Genomic DNA, 22,514 nt, shown 5'->3' on the forward strand with positions numbered 1-22,514 from the left:
GCTAAGCATGTGCCCTACCACTGAACTACACCCCAGCCTTTCCAAGCTAAAGGAGACTCCCAGGGGCATGAGTTTATCTGGGTTTTATTAACAGAAAGTGACAGCAGCAGAAATTAAAACTGAGAATCTTTGACTACTTGTATTAATTTTTATTTAAAAAATAAACCCACGACACATCATCTTCAATGTCGTATTTATGGGAAACTCCTAAATTTTCCAAACCACACAGCAAGGGCCTGTCTTGCCCTTGGGGACATCTGTGCCTCTGACCCGCTGCCCTGCACACAGGCTCAACACCACCCTCGCAGACCTTCTGCGGCTCCTGTTGCTTGCGAGGCAAGGAGTGTAGAAGGCACACAAAGGCCAGCATGGACAGCCAGAGGTGCCGGGTGCACCCGAACCCTGCTCCAGCCCGGTGGTACAGAGGCCGGGTGCGGCGGTCTGCGGGCAGCATCTCTGGCCATGGTTGGGAAGAGCCACACTACCTTGCGCTGGCGCCTGCGCTGCAGCTGCCGCCCCTCCACGGTGCCCACCGTGCTCGCCACCAAGCCTCTCACCTTCTCCTCACAGTGCGCCTTTAAACGGGTGAGGTCATGGGAAAGCTGTGGCATAAAGAGACACAGCTTCAAAACAGGCCCTGCCTGCACAGGGCGCCTCAGGGCAAAGGACACTGGCCCCTCTCCTGGGCCCAGGAGTTGTGGCCGGGCGGGACCCACGGCAGCCCTGCTGATGGAGAGGTGAAGGCCTGTCGGCCGGAGACTCCACCAGAGGACACTGCCCTGGCCACCAAGGTGGCAAGTGCACCACACACCCATCAGCACCCGACGTCACTCAGGAGCACCTGGGAGGACAGCCGTGGCCTGGGCAGCACCACGCCTCTGCATCAGTACCCACATGGGAACGCTGCCTGTAGGACTGCCTCCACGCTGCTCCGGCCTCTCACTGAGCGGCTGGGCTGGGCTCTTTTGCACTGACCAGCATCTCAAATGCACACCCCCAAGCCCTCTGCTCCTCTGGGGGCGCTTCTCATGTCCACCAGAGAAACTGTTACCGTGTTTAAACTGAGATGTCCCCTGACTCCCCACAACTCATCGCTTTACTCTGGCAGTTTTAAAATATAAACTCTTAGGCTGGAAACCTGACCTTCCTGTGCACACCCCACCTGGTGCTCCTGGCAGGAAACCCAGTTTGGCTGCCTCGCAGGGCTCCACATCCACAGGCCAGGCCCGTGCGGCCCTGCGTGCTCCTCCAAGCAGGGAAGGGCTGCCCAGTCACTGCACCCTCTCCGACATCCTTGCTGGTGTGCTGGGGGCTCGAGTGGGAACACAGTCCCCTGGGAGGGCAGAGCAGTCGTGCGCTGCCCAACAGGCCCAGCTGCCACGTAAGCCACAGGACAGAACCAAATGTTTCCCCCGTGTGCTCCAGGCCACCCTTGAATGCTACACCCGAGAACTGCTCTTGAAACCTCAGCTGCCATCAGGAAGGTCTGACCCAGCCCCGTGTTGCCCCAGTGTCCAGAAGGAGCCTGGTGACAAACCTGAGCAGCTGAGCTGACCACGCTCACCACTGAGTTCAGAGAGCACAACGGCTCCAAGCAACCCTGCAACCTGCCAGCCACAGAGACGGGAACTGCATCCGGAACGCGGCCTCTGGTTGTGGGGTCACTGGCCACGGCCACTAGTCACAGTACAAAGGTGTCCAGCCTCAGAGAAGGGCCGCATGTGGCCTGCCTGGTGACCACACCCTGGTATGTGGGACTGGACACGCTGGTACCCAGAGACCCTCCCACAACTGGCCAGAAGACCCCCACCAACAAAAACTGGGCCCCCACCAATGGTAAAGGCTCACTGCAGAGGAGCCTCGGGGAGGAGGCTGCAGCCACGCACAGCCCCACCAGCTCTGGAGTTCACTCCTGGAGGGTTCCACGTTCCTCCCTGGACCCCACCTGTAGGATTTCCACAAAAACATTTAAAGTTCTCCTTAGGAAAAGGTCATCTCAGGCCGCCTGGGACTCCGGACTCATCCCTCCACATGTCCTGAGTCCTTCCGCCGGAAGCAGAGCGGCACCCGTCAGGCCACCGGCTGCGGGCCTGGCACACACAGCAAGCAGGAGCCACAGGGCACCACCAGGACCCACACCACGCCTGGACAGTGAGCCTGCCTGGGGTCCTTTCAGCGATGGAGCCTATGAAGGTGTAACGTCCCAATTACCTATGATCATTCACCCCACGCAAAGATACCTCGTGTTCTCCCAAACTGAATGTCGAGGTCTTAAAAACAGTCCCATAAGTGCCCTGTGAGTAAAATCCACATCTCACAGCCCGTGCATGTGCCGAGGGGGGGACAGCCACCCAAGCCTAGACCCACACCTACCTGCTTCTTGTGGCTGCTGCGCAGGAAGGGCCTGGGGACTCCATTCCTGCATTCTGAGTCACTCTGCTCTTCGTAGCTTTCAAATTCACTCGAACTCCACCCATACTCCAGAGAACTGTTTCCACCTTCATCTCCGTTCTCCACGTCGTCATAAATCATTTCATCTGAGTGCACAAACACCAAGACAACATTAAAATGGAGAGGCAGCACACCAGCCTGGCCGTGACTTTACCTCGCCATCTAGCCCAGGGGTGGGACACATCCCAGTGCCTGACACGCTTCTTGGAAAGGCGCCACTTGGTGGCTCCTCCACTGGGCAGCTCCTCGGTGGTTCTCATAGGTCCCCAACCCCATCTGCTTCCCAGGGATGTTGCTCTGTGGGAGCCCCCCCACAATGACACCAAGTAACTTGTGAGCAACAGCAAACTTTCCATGAAGCAAAGTCACAGGGAAGTGCAGACAGCACAGAAAGATGACAGACAGCTCGATGACGGGCAGATGGCAGGTGGGCAGAGAGACGGCAGATGCTGGCTGGGTGGCTAGGAGGAGGGGTGACAAACAGCTGCTGACTTCCTCTACGCAGATGAAATACTGAAGCACCGACACAGTGCACCTGCTTCAAACAACTGTACAGCTTGCTTTTATGCTAAAAATGGTGATAAAACTTATAATCTGCTAGTGTATTTAAATGCCTTTCTCACATAGGTCATTTCAGAACGAATGAAGACATGTCATATTTATGTCACCAAGTCGATGACAAGGAGCTCTCTGTTAAAACCCCAAGGGCCACCCACGGCATGTGTCCTGTGGATAAAGCTGAGCGGTGCCTCCTACAGTGGGCCAAGGCCTGATGCCCACGAGAGCAAGCCTCCTCCCAGCAGGGGCCAGGACGCCACGATTCCCACTAACAAGCGGCATCAGCAGAACAGTGAGGTGCTCCCCCGCAGTGGTGGCTGCTGGCTCCAGGGCTCCTGGAGGACAGAGGACGTTCTCAGACCCCGAACACATGCCTTCCTGATCCCAACTGTGCGTCTCAGGGGCACACATGGCTCTGCATGAGGCTGAAGTTTACCGAGGACAAAGGACGGAAGGCAGCCTTCTGCTTAGATGGTCACCTAAGGGCAGTCTACCTGGAAGATGGCATTTCCTGCATCAAGATAAATCCGTATCTCTACGACCTCTACCGCGCAACCTCAGTCCTTCACTGCGGTAAAACCTGGACTAAGAACCCTGAGCAGCGAGGAACACACTCCTCAGGGGGAAGGCGGCGTCTGCCTCTGCTGGAAATGGCCACTTTAAATCCCTGGAAGTTCCAGATCCTCCCCCAGGGCTCCTTCGCCTCCCACAGGTCAGGGCTTGCTCCGCTGGATGGGTGGATGACGACGTGAACATCTACCCTCTGCAATTCCTGGGTTCAGACTCACGGTTTCCAAAACTGAGGACTGAATCCAGCCCCCACAGCGCCCGCCCGTCCCTCCAGCCGCAGCCCAGGGCCTGCTGGGCCACAAGTCCAGGAGGGATCTAGGTATACACAGCAGCTGCACAGCTTGAGGAGCCGGCAGGGGGTGGCCTCTGTGGCTCCAAGATTCTGCTGAGCCCCTCAGTACCCTCCCACATGCTGGCCAGGCCAACGCCAGCCACCAGGTAGACTCTAGGAGGAACCTGGGCGCAAGGGCAGCTATCCCAGAGCCATGAGGCGCCTGGCCCCTGGGACTCGGAGTCCAAGGAGGGAGTCTCCGAGCTCACTGCATCCGCTTCATTCAGAGACACGGGAGCGTGGAACTCTGAACGGGGGAAAAGGCAGAGGGTGGCGGGCACACCTGCTGCCTACCCAGACACCTGCCCGGAGGCTTCACTGGTCTCACTAGAGACAGAAGTGACTGCTGCCCGTCTAGCTGACCAGCCTCGGTCCTCCAGGTCAGCACAGGTCACTCCTGCTGGTGCTGTCCCGAAGGACACGTGCACCACCAGCGCTGACCCGTGCCCGTGGCTGGACACTGCCGAGTCCACACTCAGCCTGTCTGGGCTCATCTGCTCTGTGCTTCCTGAGCTTCCCCACCTCTTGCCCTTTACCAGTCGTGCTGGGCCCTGGGCCATGAGTTTCTGGAGGTCCACCTGCGGGGGCCACAGGTTCTCAAGCATGGCCTGACTGTTCATGCCAAGCCTCACGTGTGGGCACCACATCCCCACTGCCATGGCGTCAGCAGGTGGTCCTGAGGGCAGAGTTCTCAGCGTGTGATCAGGGCCCTTCGTAGGGAGACCCAGGGAGCAGCCTGCCTCCTCCGCTGAGGACGCAGGGAGAAGGCAGAGTACAACCAGGGAGGGGGCCCTGACACCAACCTGCACACAATCGTTGCCTCCTGTCTCTAAGACACCCAGGCTACTGCATTCTGTCACAGTGGCCCAAAGGGCTGAAACAGACGTGAGCCACTACTCAGGAAATACCGACGTGTTCTTCAAAACCTCGGGGCCAGCAAGACACTCGAGGCAAAGAGCATCAGCTCCAGTGGGCAGCACGATCCTGGCCAGGGAAGTGTCGTGCTGACCTCAGAGGACCATCAGGAACAAGATACTTTCAGACCTTGAAAAAGACACGAAGACACTTGGCTCCCACAGCCACAAGGTTTTGGGAATGTTTGTGAGCAGAATTTCCCTGCAAGGAGAACCAGGGGAGTTGGTCCCTGAGCATCAACTCTCTGCAGTGCTGTCCTCACAAAGAGGGCACAGGCCAACCAGGACCACAGCCATCCCTGGCAGCCACCTCCTGGCAGACCCAGGGCATATTAGCTCGAGTCCTGTGTAAGCACAGGCTACCTGGCAGGGCCAGTGACCCTACCAGGTAGATGAGCTGGCCTGTAGGCAGTGAGCTGGGGCCCCCCTTATTTGCACTTACATAAATCACCTGCTCCAGGCAATTGCCCTTATCAAGAGGCCCAGGTGGGACTGTTGGCCTGCAGGGGAATCCTGAGAGGGGCACAGCTCCTCCTGGGGTGGACAGGCCCCAGGCTCTCCAGAAATGGATGAACTAATGAGTATCTGACACTCCACCTCTGGAAGTCTGACGGATTTCAGGAACACATTCCTGGTCAGGCTGGGAAAGGCCCCTTCTCCTGTAGTCTTCCCAACGGCCACTGAAGTGCGTTTGCCCTCACCCTGTAGAAAGGACCCGACTCCCAGGACACACCCACCGGGCTAAGTGGGACTCTGCTTGTTTTCTGGGACACCACTGGACTCATCTCCGGTCTCATCTGGGGCACCCAGATTTCGAGGGAGGGGTTTGCAAGTTTATACTACGTCTTGAGTTTAGAGCCTCGCCCGTCTGCCATCACAGGAACAGGGTGCACTGGAGGGTCGCTCGTTCCTGCAGTTCATGGGCCAGCCCTGTGCCTGGGGACTGTTCTGCACATGAGCCAAGCCAAGGATTCAGCATCCTCGATTATTGCAGATTAATGCTTTCAATTTCAGATACAGCTGACTCTACAGAAAAACTTAACTTAAGGGTTTTAATTTATCGAGGAAAAGCTATGGCTTCTTCAAATACGGGCTGCACCTACACTCTGGGTCTTCTACAGTCTTCCCCCGCTCCCCTTCTCCGCTTCTCCCCCTGATGGCACCACCGGGGCGTGCCTGTCTCTACTTTTCCTAGGACTGCCTGGGCTCTGCTGAAACCCTGCTGCTGTGTCATTCTGTTTTATCACTTTCCGGTATCTTCTTTCCTCCCTCCCACCGTCCTTAGTGTACTCTGCTGTCTGTCTGTTCTCGTGACTGGACTGTACCCAGGCTCAGGACTTTGCGATCCATTTTTAACATATGCTATTATGTAGATAGCTTTATTATCTTAAATCTACCCTACACATTTCTAGATTATTCAAGTCAAATTACTTCTGATTTTCATTGTTTTCAAACTGACCACAAGTAGCATAGCAGTGATTGATAATTCCCAAAATGTCTGTGGTTTTTACCGATCTTATTGGACTGTTACCTAGGGAGGAGACCTAAACAGCAATCCTCTGACACTCTTCTTCTTTGTGGCACATTGGGAACTCTCTCCATGGCTCCATGCGTCCTTTCTGTCCCTCAGACTCACCTTCTACGCTCACTGGCCCTGCATCCCGGGTCCTTCCACAGGGGAGGGCTGCCCCTCCTACAGTGACGGAACCAGGTCAGAGTGGGCTCTAGGTATCCTGGGGCTATGCCGTCAGGAAACCCGGGCTCAGCACTGCAGACCCGCGACGATGCTCCACAGCGGCCCCAGTGGCCGCCTCACAGAGCCCGGGCATTTCTTTTCCTACCAGTGACTTTCAGATCTTCTGCATCCCTCTCTCTCTCAAGAGAGACACAGTTGCTCTCCATTTTATCCCTCTGAGGACTTCTCCCACTGGCAACTGGATCCGACTCCCGTTTTCCGTGAGAACCAATGTTTGGACTTCTGCAGACTTTCTCAGACCACTGCTACTCTTTCTTAACTTACATTTCTACCTTTAGCCAGATGGGTCTGCTCTACAGACGGTTTGTCATTTAACACTGCATTTCACTCTCTTAGCAGTCACCCATGAAAATTGGACCCTCACAGGCCACAAAGCGAAAGGAGGCAACAAAGGAGCCCGGCCAGCTGCAAAGGTGGCCTCAGGGCTTGGTGGAGCAGCGCCCTCCCAGGCACAGGGCCACCCAGGGCTGAGCCCCACGGAGCTGCCACTGTTATGGGTGGCCCTGGGCTTGCAAGGCTACACATGCGCCTCGACCTCTGTTCACTCCTCTCTTCTTCCCTCACTTTCCTCTAGGCTCAGCACTGCGTCCTCAGAAGCCTGACATTAAGTATGTCCTCAGCATCCACAAGGGAGCAAGCTCCCCAGTCTGTGGCCGGCAGATCTTCCTTCTTGAAGGAAACTGCAAGTCCAGGTTCAGAGAGAGGCTACTCCCTCACTCCCTGGTGCTGTCTCCCAGATGGAGAGGGCTGCCCCCCTAGTTCCTAACTACAGATCCGCCGTGGGCTGCCGGTCCCAGCCACCCTCCACGTTCCCACTGGATTTGGGACTCCGCTCTGCGGCATTAGCCTAATATAGACTGGTGTTTAACTAATCCTGGGTTGAGTCAGTATTTCTGAGAATTTATGTCTTTCTGTCATCCTAGAAAATTCTTAGCAATGCCCCCCAATCCTGATTCTCCACATTTTCCCACTGATGTCATCTTCAGACACAGGCTGGGGCTTCTTGGCCACCAAGGGTCTGATGTCTTTGTTCCTATCGTCCACATCTTTCACTCCTGCTTCACGTGCTGTCCACACATATGTGCATGCACACCAGTGTTCTACCACACCACAGCAGCGAGCCACGGACCACATGTGGAATGTGAACACAGAACACACATGCACCCGGCCCCGGGGTTGTGTGCATGCTCAGGAGCCCCTCCGCATCCAGAGGGAAAGACTGCTAAGCTCAGGTCCAGAAAGAGCAAACCTGGTTCCGAGTCTGAATTCTCCCTTGGCACATCATCGTAAATGGCTTCCTCTGGATCTGCAACAAAGGGAAGAAGCTGTAAAGGCCACCCTGAAGGAACCACAGGCACTTGGAGCTCCAAGGGCCACCGTCCCCTGAGAAGCCACACTGGCTTAAAAAGCCACTTTAGTGGGCTTCTTTGGCCCACCATGGGACAAGCACTGCTGTTAGGGAGGACTCTTTTGTTCGGAATGAGAGATGCCACTCTGTGGACAAGCTGTGGAAGGCCACAACAGGTGACCTGTCCTATGACCTGTGTTCAATTACTCATCTCTGCATGGCTCTCCTACACAAGACTGTGGCCGTAAAGCCTTCTGATGTACAAGTACAAAGGTGACATCCAGAGTTTTGGAAATAAAGAGGGAACCACTTGTGCCATGTAAAACAGGAAAGCATTGACATGACCGACGGTCCCATGGTGCTTGCAAGGTACACGTGGGGGACGAATGTCTCAGCTGGCACCTCGTGCACCACTCCTGCTCCATGAAGGTGAGTTTCCTCAGGAGCGGGAGGCACAGGCCACATGGCACATGCTGTATAAGACGGCAGTGACCTTGGCATTGACTGAAACGTGTCTGTTTCACAGAAGGACCTTGCTACTTACTTTTCTTTTTAAGCGGGGGATGGCGGGCTGCAGGGTGGGTACCAGGGATTGAACTCAGGGGCACTCGACTACTGAGCCACATCCCCAGCCCTATTTTGTATTTTCTTTAGAGACAGGGTTCCACTGAGGCGCTTAGTACCTCGCTTTTGCTGAGGCTGGCTTTGAACTTGTGATCTCCTGTTTCAGCCTCCTGAGCTGCTGGGATTACAGGCGTGTGCCACTGCACCCAGCCTGGGTTACTTTTCTAAAACACTCACTCACTTATCAGTGTTCCATTCTCTATAAAGAACCACTCCAACTGCCAAGTCTTCCCATAGGAAAACCCAGGGTGAGGCTCCCTGTACATGAGCAGAAGCTCCTCCTGCACCTGGCCACCGCTGCCAGAGCTGGGAACATGGCAGCTGCTGTCACTGACGAGCTCAGGGTCACGCGGGCATTACAACTGCAGCCCCAGCAAACACTGCCCCTGTCTGAGACGGGGTGAAGGACACTTGTTCACAGCACTACCTTTCAAGTACAACTCTTCTAATTAACTGGACTGTATAAGTGAGTAACAGGAGGAACTGGGGAAGATTTTGCATTGGAAATAAAACCACTAGCAAAGAGCCAGATGATGATTTAATTCTGCGATGATCTTGATTCAGCAGCTCCTGGCAGAACCAGCTAGTTAAGCCAGGATCTGTGTTCTGCGAAGGTCAGGAGCAGAGCCAGTGTGAGGATTTGCAGGAGGCAATCCAATGCTCAGCAGCAGCTGCTGAGGTATCCCCCAAGTCGACGTGCAAGCGTCAGAGGACCGGTGGGTCATAAAAGGCATACTCAAAAAGCAATCTTTACTTTTCATTAAAAATTAAAGAAATGAATCTAGCTAAAACGTGTGCTAGACGTGGCATGCTGGCGGGCATGCTGAACGAAGGGAAGGGCCTCATCCTGGGACATCAAACAACATGTGGAATTGCAATCTGTCCATGGCTGGCTGAACCACTGCCACCTCTAGTCAAAACCGTCCAGGACAAAGTGGCTCCTAGGAATTGCAAGCAAGAATGCCTTGCCATCCCAGCAGAGTGGCCAACATGGGCTGCAAGTCAACATATTAGTTTCCCAACCAAAGTCCGTACCAAGAGGTGCGACAGAGAGGTGGCAAGTGCCAGATGCGATCACCTGTAGAAACGATGGCCCGTCAGGGAACCTAGGGACATTCCCACCCATTCAGCCTCTGTGACGCTTTAAATAAGTGAGAAATGTTAAAGCTTCTGATCTCACCAAAGAGAGGGCTCAGGATACTCACTCTCCATCCATGCTGTGTTGGCAGGGTCTGCTGCCCATTGGGCAAGGGCGCTGCCACCTCGGCTGTCTTGATCACCACTGAAAGAAAGCACCATGAAATCAGAACCCGCAGAAGCACCCCACCTCGGAGGAGTGAGCACCCGCCATGTGCCCGCGTGTGCACGGCTGGGCCTACTAACTGTGGTTTCCCTGGTATGACTCTACAGAAATCCCATGCCCAAATTCATCCCGACTTGTCAGCAAGTGCTCTCGACCACCTCTGCAAGCAGCAATGGGACTAGCACCACAGGACACAAGACAAATGCAGTCCCTGCCAGAAGGCCTGACTCGCCTCCAGGTCTGCACCATGCTGCACACGACACTGGGCGTTCAAGGCCTGAACCTTCACCCCAACTACCAGTCAGGGTCAGAGAGACACAAGGCCACCCTAGCCCATGGGTGAGTCACAGGGCCTGACAGGGACTTGTATCCTGTCCTGGGCCACGGGAAGCCACTGCAACAGTCCGATCAGACCCACTGGAGAACCTAAGGGGACAGCTTCAAGGGCACCGCTGCTGACAAAAGGAGCACCAGGGTGCCAGGCCCAGGACACTTGCATTCTGCTGGCACTTCTAAGGGAAACTGCAGAAGCCTAACAGGCCCAGAGGGAAGAGGGGACTGGGACGAGGCCAGCATCCAGACACAGAGGAGCAGAGCGCCAGGATCCAGGCCATGGAGGAGAGGTGCCTTGCCAGAGAGTGACACGGGCGGGGCCACAGCAGACACTGTTTTACTGAAAGCTCTAATGATAGCTGCAAGACTCCGAGGACAAGACTGAACACCATACAGCTGTCAGCCACACGCCCCAGGACATCTCCAGGGCCCCAGTGGCCGCCTGACGCTGCAGGGGCCTGGGATCTTTGCACACAGCTTCTCCTGCGTGACTGCCGGCATGCTGAAGGAAGGGACCTCAATCATCTACTCGGAAGCGTGCCGTGTGACACGTACGACTGGCTCATTTCTAAGTTGTTCGCTTAGTACTTTAGCACTGTGTGTGGCTGAGGAGACCTGGAACTGCAGAAGGCAGACCGCGGGGGCTGCAGAGTCCCAGGGTGCTCTGCACAGCCCGCCTCAGGGCGGCGCAGGGACGCGAGCCAGGGCCTGGTGCTCGGGCGCAGCCCACACCGAGAAAGGAGGGGCACTGCACCTTTCAAGTGTGAGAATACACCTTTAAAAGGGTCCATTTAAAAAGTAAGCAAAATCCTGAAGGAAACAGGAAAGGTATTTTAAATCATTATGAGCGTTTCTGCGTTTAAAAGTCTTGTGCTCTGGAACCCCCCCCTTCTGTGGGCTCCGTTCTGGCTCCTCCCCTCAGGAAGACCTCGCCTCCTGGCTCCTCCCCTTCAGGAAGACCCCGCCTCCTGGCTCCTCCCCTTCAGGAAGACCCCGCCTCCTGGCTCCTCCCCTTCAGGAAGACCCCGCCTCCTGCTCCTCCCCTTCAGGAAGACCCCGCCTCCTGGCAAGCCGCAGGCTGCTGGGGCTGCGAGCCCCACCCTCTCGCAATGACTCTTGGGTCACGGGTTCCAGGCAGGCTTCCTGAACCAGCCTGCACTGGCAGTGCGTGTGGGTCTTGACAGTGAGTCTTTCTCCCCAGAAGCCTGTCTGTGGGAGGCTCCAGGTCTGAGGTCCTTCAACCCTGAACCCTGAAAGGGAGAACAAGCCATGCTGAAGACAGCACAGCCCTGCCCAGGCCCACAGCCCATCGCCCTGGGGCAGCTGGGTGGCCCCACGTGGGTAAGGCACCTGGTGACCACGCACTGGCCTGAGGGAGGCCTGCAGCACTTGGAGGGGCCTGAGGCAGGAAGGGGGCCGGGCCGTGGGCAGCAGGAGGCTGAAGGAAGGGCGGGCACCAGGCACGTGGGGTCAGTGCATGCGGCCCACCTGAGCAGGCAGGGCCTCAGGACAAAACAGCGACCTACCTGAGTGGAGGGTCTGCAGAACTTAGAGAAGCAGGCTGGTGGTCCTCAGCAACCTCCAGAGTTCCTGCTGGGAAAGAAGAACCCATGCTTTACATCCCAGAGTGTGTGAGCGGTCATCGCTCTCCTCTCATGATGAGTCCACAGCTCCCTTCTCACCACAGGCTTATGTCACCATAAAGATGACTGGAAGGCTTAAAAACCTCCAGTTCCTAGGCAAAATGTGCTCAGCATGGGGTCATGACACAATGTGAAACCCCAAGATCCACAGAACAAACAAAGCACACGGAGGTGCAGACAGATCAGGCTGCAGGTCGAAGCACACGGCCCTCTAGCTCCAGTGTCCGTGGGAATTTAAATCTGATTTATTTGCAGGGGCATCTATGGACCAATGCAGATGGCCCTCAGGGGAGAAAGCGTGATGTGGGTCCAACCTTTTGCACACACACTCACACTCTCACTCTCTGCACAGGGCCGACTCAGGAGCCTGGGCTCCAACAGGCATCCTCCTCTCAGCCCTGTGTGGGTGTTGAGAGCGGAAATCATGGCAAAGGCCATCCTAATGAGAAGACGGCTGACGAACAGCCAATCAGGTGCCAGCAAGAGAAATGAGTCTCCACTGTCCACACAGAGGCCTCAAAAGGGACTCATTGATGGGTAAGCCACCATTCCCAGTCAGCTGCTGGACGGCTGACTCAAAGGCCAAGAGAGCACAGCCAGCTTGGCGACTCCACGGATGAAGGCAGAGTCACACAGCACAGGCACAGGTGCAGGGCAAGGAACTGCACACAGCAGGCAGGACTTCCAGGCCACAGAAGCAGGCCTCTGTGCCCAGTGCTGCAGGAGCTCAGGCGGGCCTCCCAGCCTGCTCCCACCCAACTTCTTCTCACTGCAGGGGCTTCCACATGTCCCACCCCGAGAAGGTTGCAGTTCCTGGCTCGGATCCTCCTTTCAAGAAGGAAAGTGCAAGTTGGGTGTCCTCCAGAACACGAGAGCTCTGATGTGGGGCAGGGGCCAGGGGAGCATGCTCACCACACAGGGCACTGCGAGCGCTCTGCTGGCAGAAGACAACCACGGAACCAAAGCAGCACCTGTCTCAGAGGCCTTCAGGACGGCCTTGGGCAGCAGGCCAGGGCTCGGTGTGGGAAGGGGCCAGGCTAGCACAGTGTCCCAAGATAATCCTAAGGGTCACAGCAGTCCCCATCTCCAGGGCAGAATCCTGGCACCAGAAGCTGAAAGGCAAGCAGGCTTTGGACCTGCCCGAGACCAACCCTCCTTGGAAAGAGGTCAGAGTGTTCATCTCTCTTCAAAAGGTAAACACAAACGGCCTTGTTCCTTGGCTCCAGGACTCACGGCAGAATTGACCACACCATGACTTTATTACAGGCTCTTGGTTGACAGTAAAAATAATCAGCAGTTGTTTTAAGATTATGCTGAGTGATTTTTTAAGCTACTTTAAATGATGTTCAATACTAAATAACCAAACAACTTAAAAACAGGCAAAGCACTTTAAAAGGAGCACATTCTCCTCAAGTGAAGGCCTCCATGACACACTCCCTGGTCTGCAGACGGGCCAGCTTCATGGTTACAGACCAAGGACAGACCATGGCTCATGGCCCACTGCAGAACAAAGACAGGCGGAAGACACCTCTCCTACGAGCCCTCTGTGATTTCCAGAATCAAGAGCTTTCTTTAAGGAAGGTGTTTCTCTTAAATTGCTGCTAACTAGAAAGAAAAGGATCTCTGCTGAACTTCCCACAAGAGCACAACTGCGACTCACACCTGGGCCACTCTCATATGCCGCTCACGTTCTGAGAAGGCCATCTCTAGCTAACTCAGCCCAGCCACTCGAGACCCTCGCAGCTTCTGCGCTCTGGGTAGAGAGGAAGGCAGAGACTGACTGCCCCCACCCCAGAACCGAGGACACAGGCTGGAGAGATGGGTGAACACCTGTCATCCCCAGTGCCTTGCTGCACACCCTGGCATGGCTGTGGGGTCTAGGCCTCTCCCCAAGGTCTCTTCTTGCACCTCACTGGTGTGGCCAGCTCTGGAGCATCTCCGGGCCTCCACTGCAGGCCTGCTGCCGGGCAGAGGAGACACCTCCCAGGCAGAGTGTGCCCTTGCCTCTCCTTCCCTCCTCACCCCTCCTCACCGAAAATGAAACAGCTGGACAACAACTCAGAGGACGGGCTGGTTCGTGGGTCGACAGGTCTATCAGGACACACTGTTCCAGCCAGCAGCGGAACAGTGATGGTGAATGCCAGAGGAGGTGTGGGGCGTGGTGGCACTGCCAGAGGTCACCTATGGCTCCCTGGTCTTCAGAGGCCAGACTCGTAGGCTCAGCCTCGATTTCAAAGCCCTCCTTATCTGTGCCTTGTGGAAGAGAGCACTGATCCAACCCTGTGAGCAGGAGGGTGACTAAGGTGGGGAAGGGAAGACTGAGCACGTCCTGCAGAGCCAGCGTGTCCCTGGCTGTGCCAGGGAGCAGGCGCAGTACCTTCCTCCTCCGCAGACTCCGTGCGGATGATGGCGGGGCTGCAGTAGGCTGGCTGCAGCAGGGGGAGGCTGCAGGGGACAGCGTAGCCGCAGGGCACAGGCACTGAGTACCCGCTGGGCACCTGCAGACCCACGGCTTCCTCCTCGGCGCTCAGGTCGGAGGGCGGCGGCTGGTCCTCCTGGAATGGCGTGATGTCGATGACGGAATAGGGGTTCACTCTGGCTGGGACCGCAAGGGGGGCAGGTTCTGCCACTGCCTCGCCTCCTGGAGGGCGGAAGGTCACCTGTCAGAGCACTCAAGGGCAGGCAGGTGCCCTCCGTGTGCGGGCCAGGAAGGCTGGACGCACAACATATGCCTGGCGTGTCCAGATGGATATAGGAGACCACAGTCCATGCAGCACACTGCAGAACTGGGGTCCACACCCGCTCTGGGACAGGTGAGATGGACACTGCCTGGTGGCTGACCCTGGACCACAGCTCGGGCTCAGCAGCCCCTGGTCCCTGAGCCAGCCCAGGCCTGGAGTCTTGAACACGGAAAACCTGGGTGACTCCACAGGCTCCGGGAAGCCCCTCCCCGCAGGGCCACGCTGTGAAGAAAGGCAAGTGGGACTCACCAGCAGGGGAGGAGGCTTCACCTGCCTCCTGGCCCTGTGGCCCAGCGTCTGCCGGGGCTTGTCGGTCTGCTTCCGGAACTTCATCTCCACTGTCAAAATCGAACTGCTCCCCCTCCTCCTCCTCGTTGTTATTAGCATCATATTTCACTTCATTTTCTAAAATGTAAGAAGTATGGATTACAGGTTAACCGTTATTCTTGGCCCAAGGGCTTGCACCTTCCTGAACAAGGACAGAGACCACGGGGCGCTTCCCTCCTGGAAAGCAGGAGCAAGGCCAGCAGCCAGAGCATTCCCAAGAGGCAGACGGGCCACTCCATGCCCAGGAGGGCCTGGGCCCCAGCAAAGAGAGAAGGACAGAAGGGAAGCCCAGGCCGAGCCTGCACTACTCAGGAGCTTCTGGAAGTAAAACATAGAAAGGACCGTGGAGTACTCAATGGCCGAGGGAGGCTAGAGGAAGGGAGGGGAGGGTGGAGGAGGGAGGGGAGGGAGGGGGGAGGGGGAGAGGGGAAGGGGGAGGGGGAGGGAAGGGAAGAGGGAGGAGGAGGGGAAGAGGGGAGGAAGGAAGACGAGGAAGGGGGAGGAGGGGAAAGAGGAGGGAGGAGGGGAGGAGGAGAGGAAGGAGAGAGGGAGAGGAGGAAGGGAGGGGAGAAGAAGGGAGGAGAGGAAGGGAGGAAGGGAGGAGGGAAGAGAGGAAGAGGAGGGGAGGGAGAAAGGAGAAAGGAAGGGGGGAAGGAAGAGGAAGAAGGGGAGAGGGGAGGGGAGACCAGAGGGAGAGGAGGGAGGGAGAGGAGGAGGAAGGGAAGGGAGAGAGGAAGGAATAGAAGGAGGGAAGGGGAGAGGGGGAGGGGGAGGGGAGGGAAGAAGGGAAAAAAGAAAAGCAACAATCTAAAGGCAGGGACCCCATGCTGAAGTCGCCGCACCCCAACTGGACACTGATGGGTGTGCTCGGCCGGGTCTGGCCCCATTTGGCCCATGCTCTCCCTGCACTGGCCGAGGCCTCAGCCCTTGTCCCAGCCAAGGCCTTCTGCTTGCCCCAAGGACCCTGAGAGCAGCCCCAGTGCCCAGCGCTGTGGGCCATACCCTGTCTGCGCGTGGCTCCAGCTCTCTCCGCCCTCCAGCCGGGGCTGCTCTTACCCAAACTCAGGCTGGCTGGGCCTCACGGTAGTGTGCACAAGACTGGGTCTGCCATGCCCAGGGCATCCGAGGGAGCTCCTGGCCTGGGGCCCAGGGCTGGGTGACCAGGGCGAGAGCAAGGCCGCTGCTCTCGGGAGAGCTGAGCCCTCCCCTGGGCTTGCCACATCAAGAGGCATTCAGTCCCTGGCTCTCCAGGAACTGAGGTTGATACAGCCATAGTATGATTTCTTTTTCTGAAACATAATCTGTGGCAGGATTTTAGTATTAATTAGGACAGCTCTTGCTGGTAGTGTGACTTTAAAATCAGGAACTGAGTTTTGCTTTCTGAAATACCCCAAAGCATCTTGCGAGACGATTTCTTTACACGTCTCAGGTGGCTGTCTGAGCTGCTCGTGGGCCGCTGCAGACACTGCCTCCTTGCTCAGCCCTGTGGCAAGGCTGGAAGAGGCGCTGCTCCGTCTGTCCTTCCTGAAGCTGTCTTGTGTTTCTAGTCTCCCCCAAAACTCTAAGTGTCTCCTTCATATCTCATACCAAAAGTACAAGCCTGGGCATCATGGCTGAAAGGCCAGGGCTCCCACAGCTGAGGCCCACACAGGTGAGACCCGCCCAGAGGCCAGTGCAGCCACAGAACCGGCCTCTCGGCACCCATTCACACATCCCATGCCTCCTGGGTCCTCCAGCTCCAGATGACCCTCAGAGGTCAGTCCCCCACTCAGCAGGAGCTCCTGCAAACAGTGGCACCTGACAGTTCTCTGGGGCCTCTCCTCCCACTGGACACTCTGGGTAGTTCACCACGCCACAGTTGGCTCTGGTGTCTCTGGGGCCCTGCTCACTTGGGGGCAGCTCTGCCTACAGAGCTTCTGGATGAGCATAACCAGGGCCAGAGGTCCGTGTGGCGGGCAGCACAGGGTGGAAGAACCGAGTGCAAGGCCAGTCTCCTCCTGCCCACATGTGCTGGGTCCCAGAGGAGCTCCCAGACCTGTGCAGCCAGCTGCCCGCACAGCTTTGCCCCACCTGCCCCACCAGCCCAGGTTTCGCAAGAACAGGAAGCCCTGGGGATGCCTGCTACAGAAATGTTAGGGTCCACCATGGGGCTGGGGCCAGCCTTCCCTGCCACGGGCATCTGGGCAGACTGAGCTCTGGCGAGGTGATAAGAAGGCTGTACCTGGTGTGGATGGACAGAAGAGATCCATGCTTGGCCCTGAGTTGCCCCAGAGAAAGGAAGCAGGAGAGGACTCCCTGGACCCCGTTCCAAGTGCCTGGAGAGGCTGTGTTCTAGTGGTGGAACGTTAGCCCTGGCCACTGGGCCTGCACGTGCACGTGGCCTCTGAACAGGAAGCCCTTTCCCTTCCACATCAGTCAGCTTGGGTGGGTGACGGAACACCTTGCAGGAAGCTGAGATGCCCAGGACAGGCAAGCCTGGTGCAAGAGGCTCACAGGTGCACCCCAAGTGCACTGGCCTAAGAGCTGGGACCCTCAGAGTTCATATCCCCTCTGAGCCCCAGCAAGCACCTCATCATTCTCCCTGAGACACTCTCACCCTTGTCTCCCCCACCACTCGCCCCCGTCAGGAGCAGCCTCGTAATTCCAGAAGCACGGAGTGTTCAGGAAGAGCCCCTAGTGCCCCCGGGCTCCTGGACACCCCTGTGGGGGCCACACACCTGTGGGAGCAGGAGGAGGGCCCTCTTGCTGGTCCATGCTCTGTGGCTTGGTCAGGGAAGAGAAGCCCCTGCAGGAAGCGGAGACACCGCCCGTCACATGCTGGCTAGGCAAATGTCACTTTGTCACCACGTGCAGGGCTTGTAGTGATGGCCTGATGGCCCTGTAAGGAGGAAACACAGCTGTCACTTGCAGCTGGGGTTAAAGAACTCATCCCCTACTGGCTGCAAACCAAACCAAAGAGAGAGTTCTCAGCCAGCGCGACTTCTCCTTGGGTCACCCGGAATCGCAGCCAGCAGGTAGCTCACAGCTGGGACCACTGGGCAGGTCCCTGCCAGCCAACACCTCCGCAAGTCTTTGCTTAAGTTAATTCAGGGTTCTGAAGGGAAAAATCAGCACATAAGCCAAATGTGTATTCCTCTTCCTTCAACTAACACCTTAGCAGTTCTGAGTAAAGAACTATCAGGATCAAGGTGCAGCTGACAGTTTTCTAAGCTTCCTCTGAGGGAACAAGTAACCAGTCTCTTGGCTAGGACAATCCCACATGTCTGGATCTAAAAAAGGGTGACACCCAGAGCTCACGAGAAGGCTGGCTCCTAGCTCCACAGGAGGAAATCCTGTCCACTGACTCACAGGAGACCTCCCGCACCCACCTGGCTTCAGACGGGGACAGAGGGTTGGAGGAAAAGCCAACTGCTTCCGTTCCCACATCAGGAACAACGCATGCGACGGACGGCGACGCCTGCCCCCAGCGCCTCCTCCACTGCCAGCTGCCTACCCAAGGCCATCGCTGGCTTCACATGCTCCTCACAGAAAACAGGCCTGGAAAAGCCCTGGGGTGCCAGCGGGCACAGCCTTGGACTTCGTCTGCGACCACCTAAGCCCAGCCAATTATTTTAGCCAAATTAATTAACGAAATGCGGTACTTTCCAGAGAAAGCCACTGTGTTCTCAAACTAAGATGAGCTGGCAGTGCCACGAAGGCTCTCATCCACTGAGACGCGGAGGGCGCCAGGGGCACCCATCAGGAACAGCCACCCCTCTGCCCCATGCTCCCCTTACTCAACTTTTCCCTGACATCCTCACGGGCATTTAAAAGCTGCCAGGACCTTGCCCAGAGCTGCACACCCTGTGTGAGCAGCTGGCCCTCCTCACTGGCATCCGGAGTCTCAGTTCCAAAGTCCCTACTTCAGCAACACTCGCAGCTCCACAGGTACCGGGAAGCTGCTGGGAGCAGTGGCCTCCCTTGGGAGGATCACAGTCACAGCATCGCCCCAACAAGGGGGTTCTGCCTCAAATGAAGACTCAACAGCTCAGAAAGTTCAAAGGACCTACCCAGGCCATACAAGGGCAGGTGTATGACGGGGAGCCTCAGAGCCCAGAGGCTGGGGCAGAATCTGCCTGTCCACATGCCAGGGGAGACCTGGCAAGTTCTGAGATTGTGCAGCCAACTGCTACACCTGGAACTGGTGGGCAGCAACAGTGTCCACCTCCCAGCACGCTGCAGGTGAAACATGGTGCGGGGGATGAGAATAGGAGCCTCGTCAGTGCTGGGCGCGCACGTGCCAGCTGTCACTGCTGCTCACAGTGGGGGACAGGAGTGGTCACTGCTGCAGTTGCTGCTACTGTGCTCCAGGCCCTCCAGCCACACCTGGAATCTACATGCTGCACACTGAGGACATCAACAGAAGTGGCAAAGGAGCTCATCCCCATGGTGGGAAATGGACTTGGTTTCCAGTCTAAGGCAGGCGTGCTGAGGCTAAAGGCTGGGTCACAGCTGGCAGTGCCACAGAAGGAAGGGTCCTCAGAGAGAAGCTGAGCAACGCGGACACTGCCTGCAGCTGGACAGGGATGTAAGTGAGGGCAGGCAAAGGGCTGCTGTAGTGCCAGTCCAGCCAAGGACACACCTGCTGTGCTGCAGAAACCCGCGGTTCTGAGACAGAATCGACTCGCCCTGCACACACACATGCAGGTGCACACGAGAGCCCCCAACCACTCACAGCAGCGCACTGCATTCTGGGCAGACATGGCCACAGACTTCCTCCAGCTTCTCCCAGGGAGGGCGCAGGGCAGGGAAGCAGGGTGGACAGGACTGGACTACGGGAGGCAGTCCTGGTGACCCCGCGCCTCTGAGGCCGAGGGCAGTCTGCACAGCCAGGAGAAGGAGGAGGTGCTGGAAGGCCAGCTTGAGTCCCGCGTTTCATGGAACACCGCATCGGGCTGCTCGCATGACGCCCGTGCAGCTGCAGAACAGTCAGGGTGCGTAAGGAAAGGAGCACGGAACGGCACAGTGGCTCCCGCTGGGCCCAGGCCCCGTGCCCATCCTCCAGAGTGCCAAGGTCTCAGGAACAGGACAGAGAGGGCCATCAGTGAATGTCCCTGAACTCTAGTCCGGAGAAACGGGGAAAGAAAGACACAGGCATCTCCAGACACCTGCCACAGGAGAGGCGGCTGCCCCGCAGCCCTGCCCAGTGATGGCGGAGGCTGAATCACCCGCCTAGAGGGCATGGGACAGAGACCAGCTCAGCCTGCAGTGACCCGAGCTCTGCTGTGCGACTCTGTGGCAAGGGCCAGGGCTCGCCTCAGCAGACTGAGCACTGAGGTCCGCAGAGTGGCACAGCACAGCATGGGTTTGCTCTTCTGTAGAGGTCTTCCTGTCAGCAGAGAAAGCAAGCACACTCCACCTGCATCTGCTCAAGGTGGAACGTAGGCACGCTGGCCCACTGTTGGCAGCCACGAGGCTCGCTGAGTCTTACAGGGGCCCAGTGTGCCCTCTCTTTGGCTAAACATTTCCTGACCATGCTGCGTGGGTCTGGCCTCACTGATGCTCTGTTTTTCTGCCCAGAACACCTGGAAAAAGGGTCAAGCCAACCCATCTCACCAGTGTGACCAGTATGAGCAGGATGAAAAAAGAATAGACACCTGAGTTTTCAGCAACACCTGATCTCTGAAGTCACACTGGCTGGCACTCACACAGCACTTACACGTGTCAGCTGAACTGGGGCTTCACACATACCAGGCCACTTAACCCACACAACTCTCTGCCATTCCCCTGAGGCCAGAGGGCCGGCAGCAGGCCTGTGGCTCCCTGGCTGTCAGCGGCTATCAGGACTGCTACCCAGTCCCTGCATCCCAGACAGCGTGTCAAACAGATGAGCCAGGGCTCCAGACCTTCTCCTGCATGTGAGTGCCCCTGGACACTGCACCCCGGAGCAGGGGGCTTCTGGGGCTGACCCTCAGGTGGAAGTGGTTCTCACTGGAGCACTGGGGCAGGCGAGACCGACTGACGCGAGGCAGAGCCGAGGGCCTGCTTTCAAAGCACCCTGTGTCTGACCTGCGTGCAGCGTGAGCAATACCAGCCTCGGCTGCTCAGCTTTGTGTTCATTACTGCTGTCATCGTCCAATTTAAGCATCTTAATGAAAGATCTCATTGTGCATTTGGATTGTGGTTTTAAACAAAAGTAGAAACGGTCAGTTAAAGAGCCCAGACACTAACAGACTGCCCAGCCTTCTGTGTTCAAATATTGTGCCCCCTTTCATACAACTGCGCCTGGCCAGTGTGGCCACGCACCCCAGAGTCACACGACTGCGCCTGGCCAGCATGGCCACCCACCCGAGTTGGTGAAGGCCCCTGATCACCACCCCAGTGGTGGTATTGGGCAAAAGCTGCTGAATTCAGGCAAACAGGAAAGACCGCAGCCAGAGACCTCAGGAAACTGGGCATGAGCCCATGTGCACAGCCCTGCTGGAATCCCCTGGCCGAGGCCCTCAGTGAGCAGAGGGCAAAGGGGCTGGAGGCTCTGTCTGGTCACTGTTCCTGGTCAGACAAGGATCTGACCCACCCAGCCTGTGTCCTCTGCTGCAGCTGGGCTGCTGACGTGGCCATCCCACTCTGGCAGGCTGGCAGGAGCACCATATCTGGTAGCACAGGTGTCGTGCCTGCTTCAAAATGCTCTGCCAGGTTCATGCGACAAACAGAGGACCGGCGTACCCTGGGCCTCCTGGCCCCTCAGACCTTCAAAGGTGAGAGCTCATGGAGCCGTCCTGAGTCGACACTACACGTCACACTGCAGTCCCACCAGAGGCAGCCCCTGGGCAGAGGGAGGCTCAGGTAAGGCGCAGGACCGGCCCTCTCCAGGTCTAAGAGGAGGCAGCCAGGGAGCAGAGAGCCCGGGAGCGGGTCAAGAGCACGTGCAGCTGCAACACCCATGGGTTCTCGGTGGCTGAGCAAGACCTGGCTGCCTGTTGGGAAGGCTCTGTACCCATAAAGAATCCATGAGGGGGTGCAGACGTGAGTACAGGGTGCTCAGCCCACCCCACTGCAGAGAGAGACAGTGGACATTCCTCTCACTGTCCACGGGCACAAGCAGACAGGATGCTTACAAAAACTGAGAATCCAGACATGCTTTCCACAGTCACTCTTCTCCAGGACTAGGGAAGCCTAGCGCGTCAGAGCTACTGTGTGGCTGTGTAGACAGGTCACTTAGGGACTCCAGGTAGAATCTGCATCAGAGCCTGCGCCCACTCCAGGAGGGCAGCAAGCAGCCACATCCCTCAAGGTGCAGCTTCAAAGGCTAGCCATGTGCTGGGGCAGCTGTCTTCCCAAGGGCTACCAGAGCCCAGGATCAGACCCCCTACAACCACTCCTGCAGGACCAGACCCCCTACAACTACTCCTGCAGGACCAGACCCCCTACAACCACTCCTACATGACCAGATCCCCTACAACAATCACTCCTGCAGGACCAGACCCCCTACAACCACTCCTGAAGGACCAGACCCTATAACCACTCCTACATGACCAGACCCTACAACTACTCCTGCAGGACCAGACCCTACAACCACTCCTACAGGACCAGACCCCCTACAACCACTCCTGCAGGACCAGACCCTACAACCACT

General features: G+C 57.2%; 1 protein-coding gene across 12 annotated transcripts in view; it reads right to left on the reverse strand.

Annotated features, from left to right (window-relative positions):
• The window catches only part of Arhgef10 (Rho guanine nucleotide exchange factor 10), a 98,218-nt gene that overhangs the window by 53,402 nt on the left and 22,302 nt on the right, over window positions 1–22,514 (reverse strand). For 9 of the 12 annotated variants that reach the window (XR_009227013.1, XM_058580182.1, XM_058580173.1 and 6 more), the window contains 8 exons: window positions 17,617–17,777; window positions 14,822–14,977; window positions 14,209–14,472; window positions 11,715–11,781; window positions 9,758–9,834; window positions 7,830–7,886; window positions 2,374–2,537; window positions 486–602 (listed from right to left, as the gene is read on the reverse strand). Coding sequence is in view for 11 of the 12 variants with exons in the window: in XM_058580182.1 (XP_058436165.1) it covers window positions 486–602; window positions 2,374–2,537; window positions 7,830–7,886; window positions 9,758–9,834; window positions 11,715–11,781; window positions 14,209–14,472; window positions 14,822–14,977; window positions 17,617–17,653 (939 nt within the window). In the remaining variant the exon portion in view is untranslated. The remainder of the gene's footprint in view (window positions 1–485; window positions 603–2,373; window positions 2,538–7,829; window positions 7,887–9,757; window positions 9,835–11,714; window positions 11,782–14,208; window positions 14,473–14,821; window positions 14,978–17,616; window positions 17,778–22,514) is intronic. The other 3 variants (XM_058580188.1, XM_058580199.1, XM_058580203.1) reach the window with 3 other exon arrangements.

This window comes from Marmota monax, unplaced genomic scaffold (assembly GCF_021218885.2).
Source record: "Marmota monax isolate L192 unplaced genomic scaffold, Marmota_monax_Labrador192_F-V1.1 WCK01_AAM20220418_F8-fsc00195, whole genome shotgun sequence".
Lineage (NCBI taxonomy): Eukaryota > Metazoa > Chordata > Mammalia > Rodentia > Sciuridae > Marmota > Marmota monax.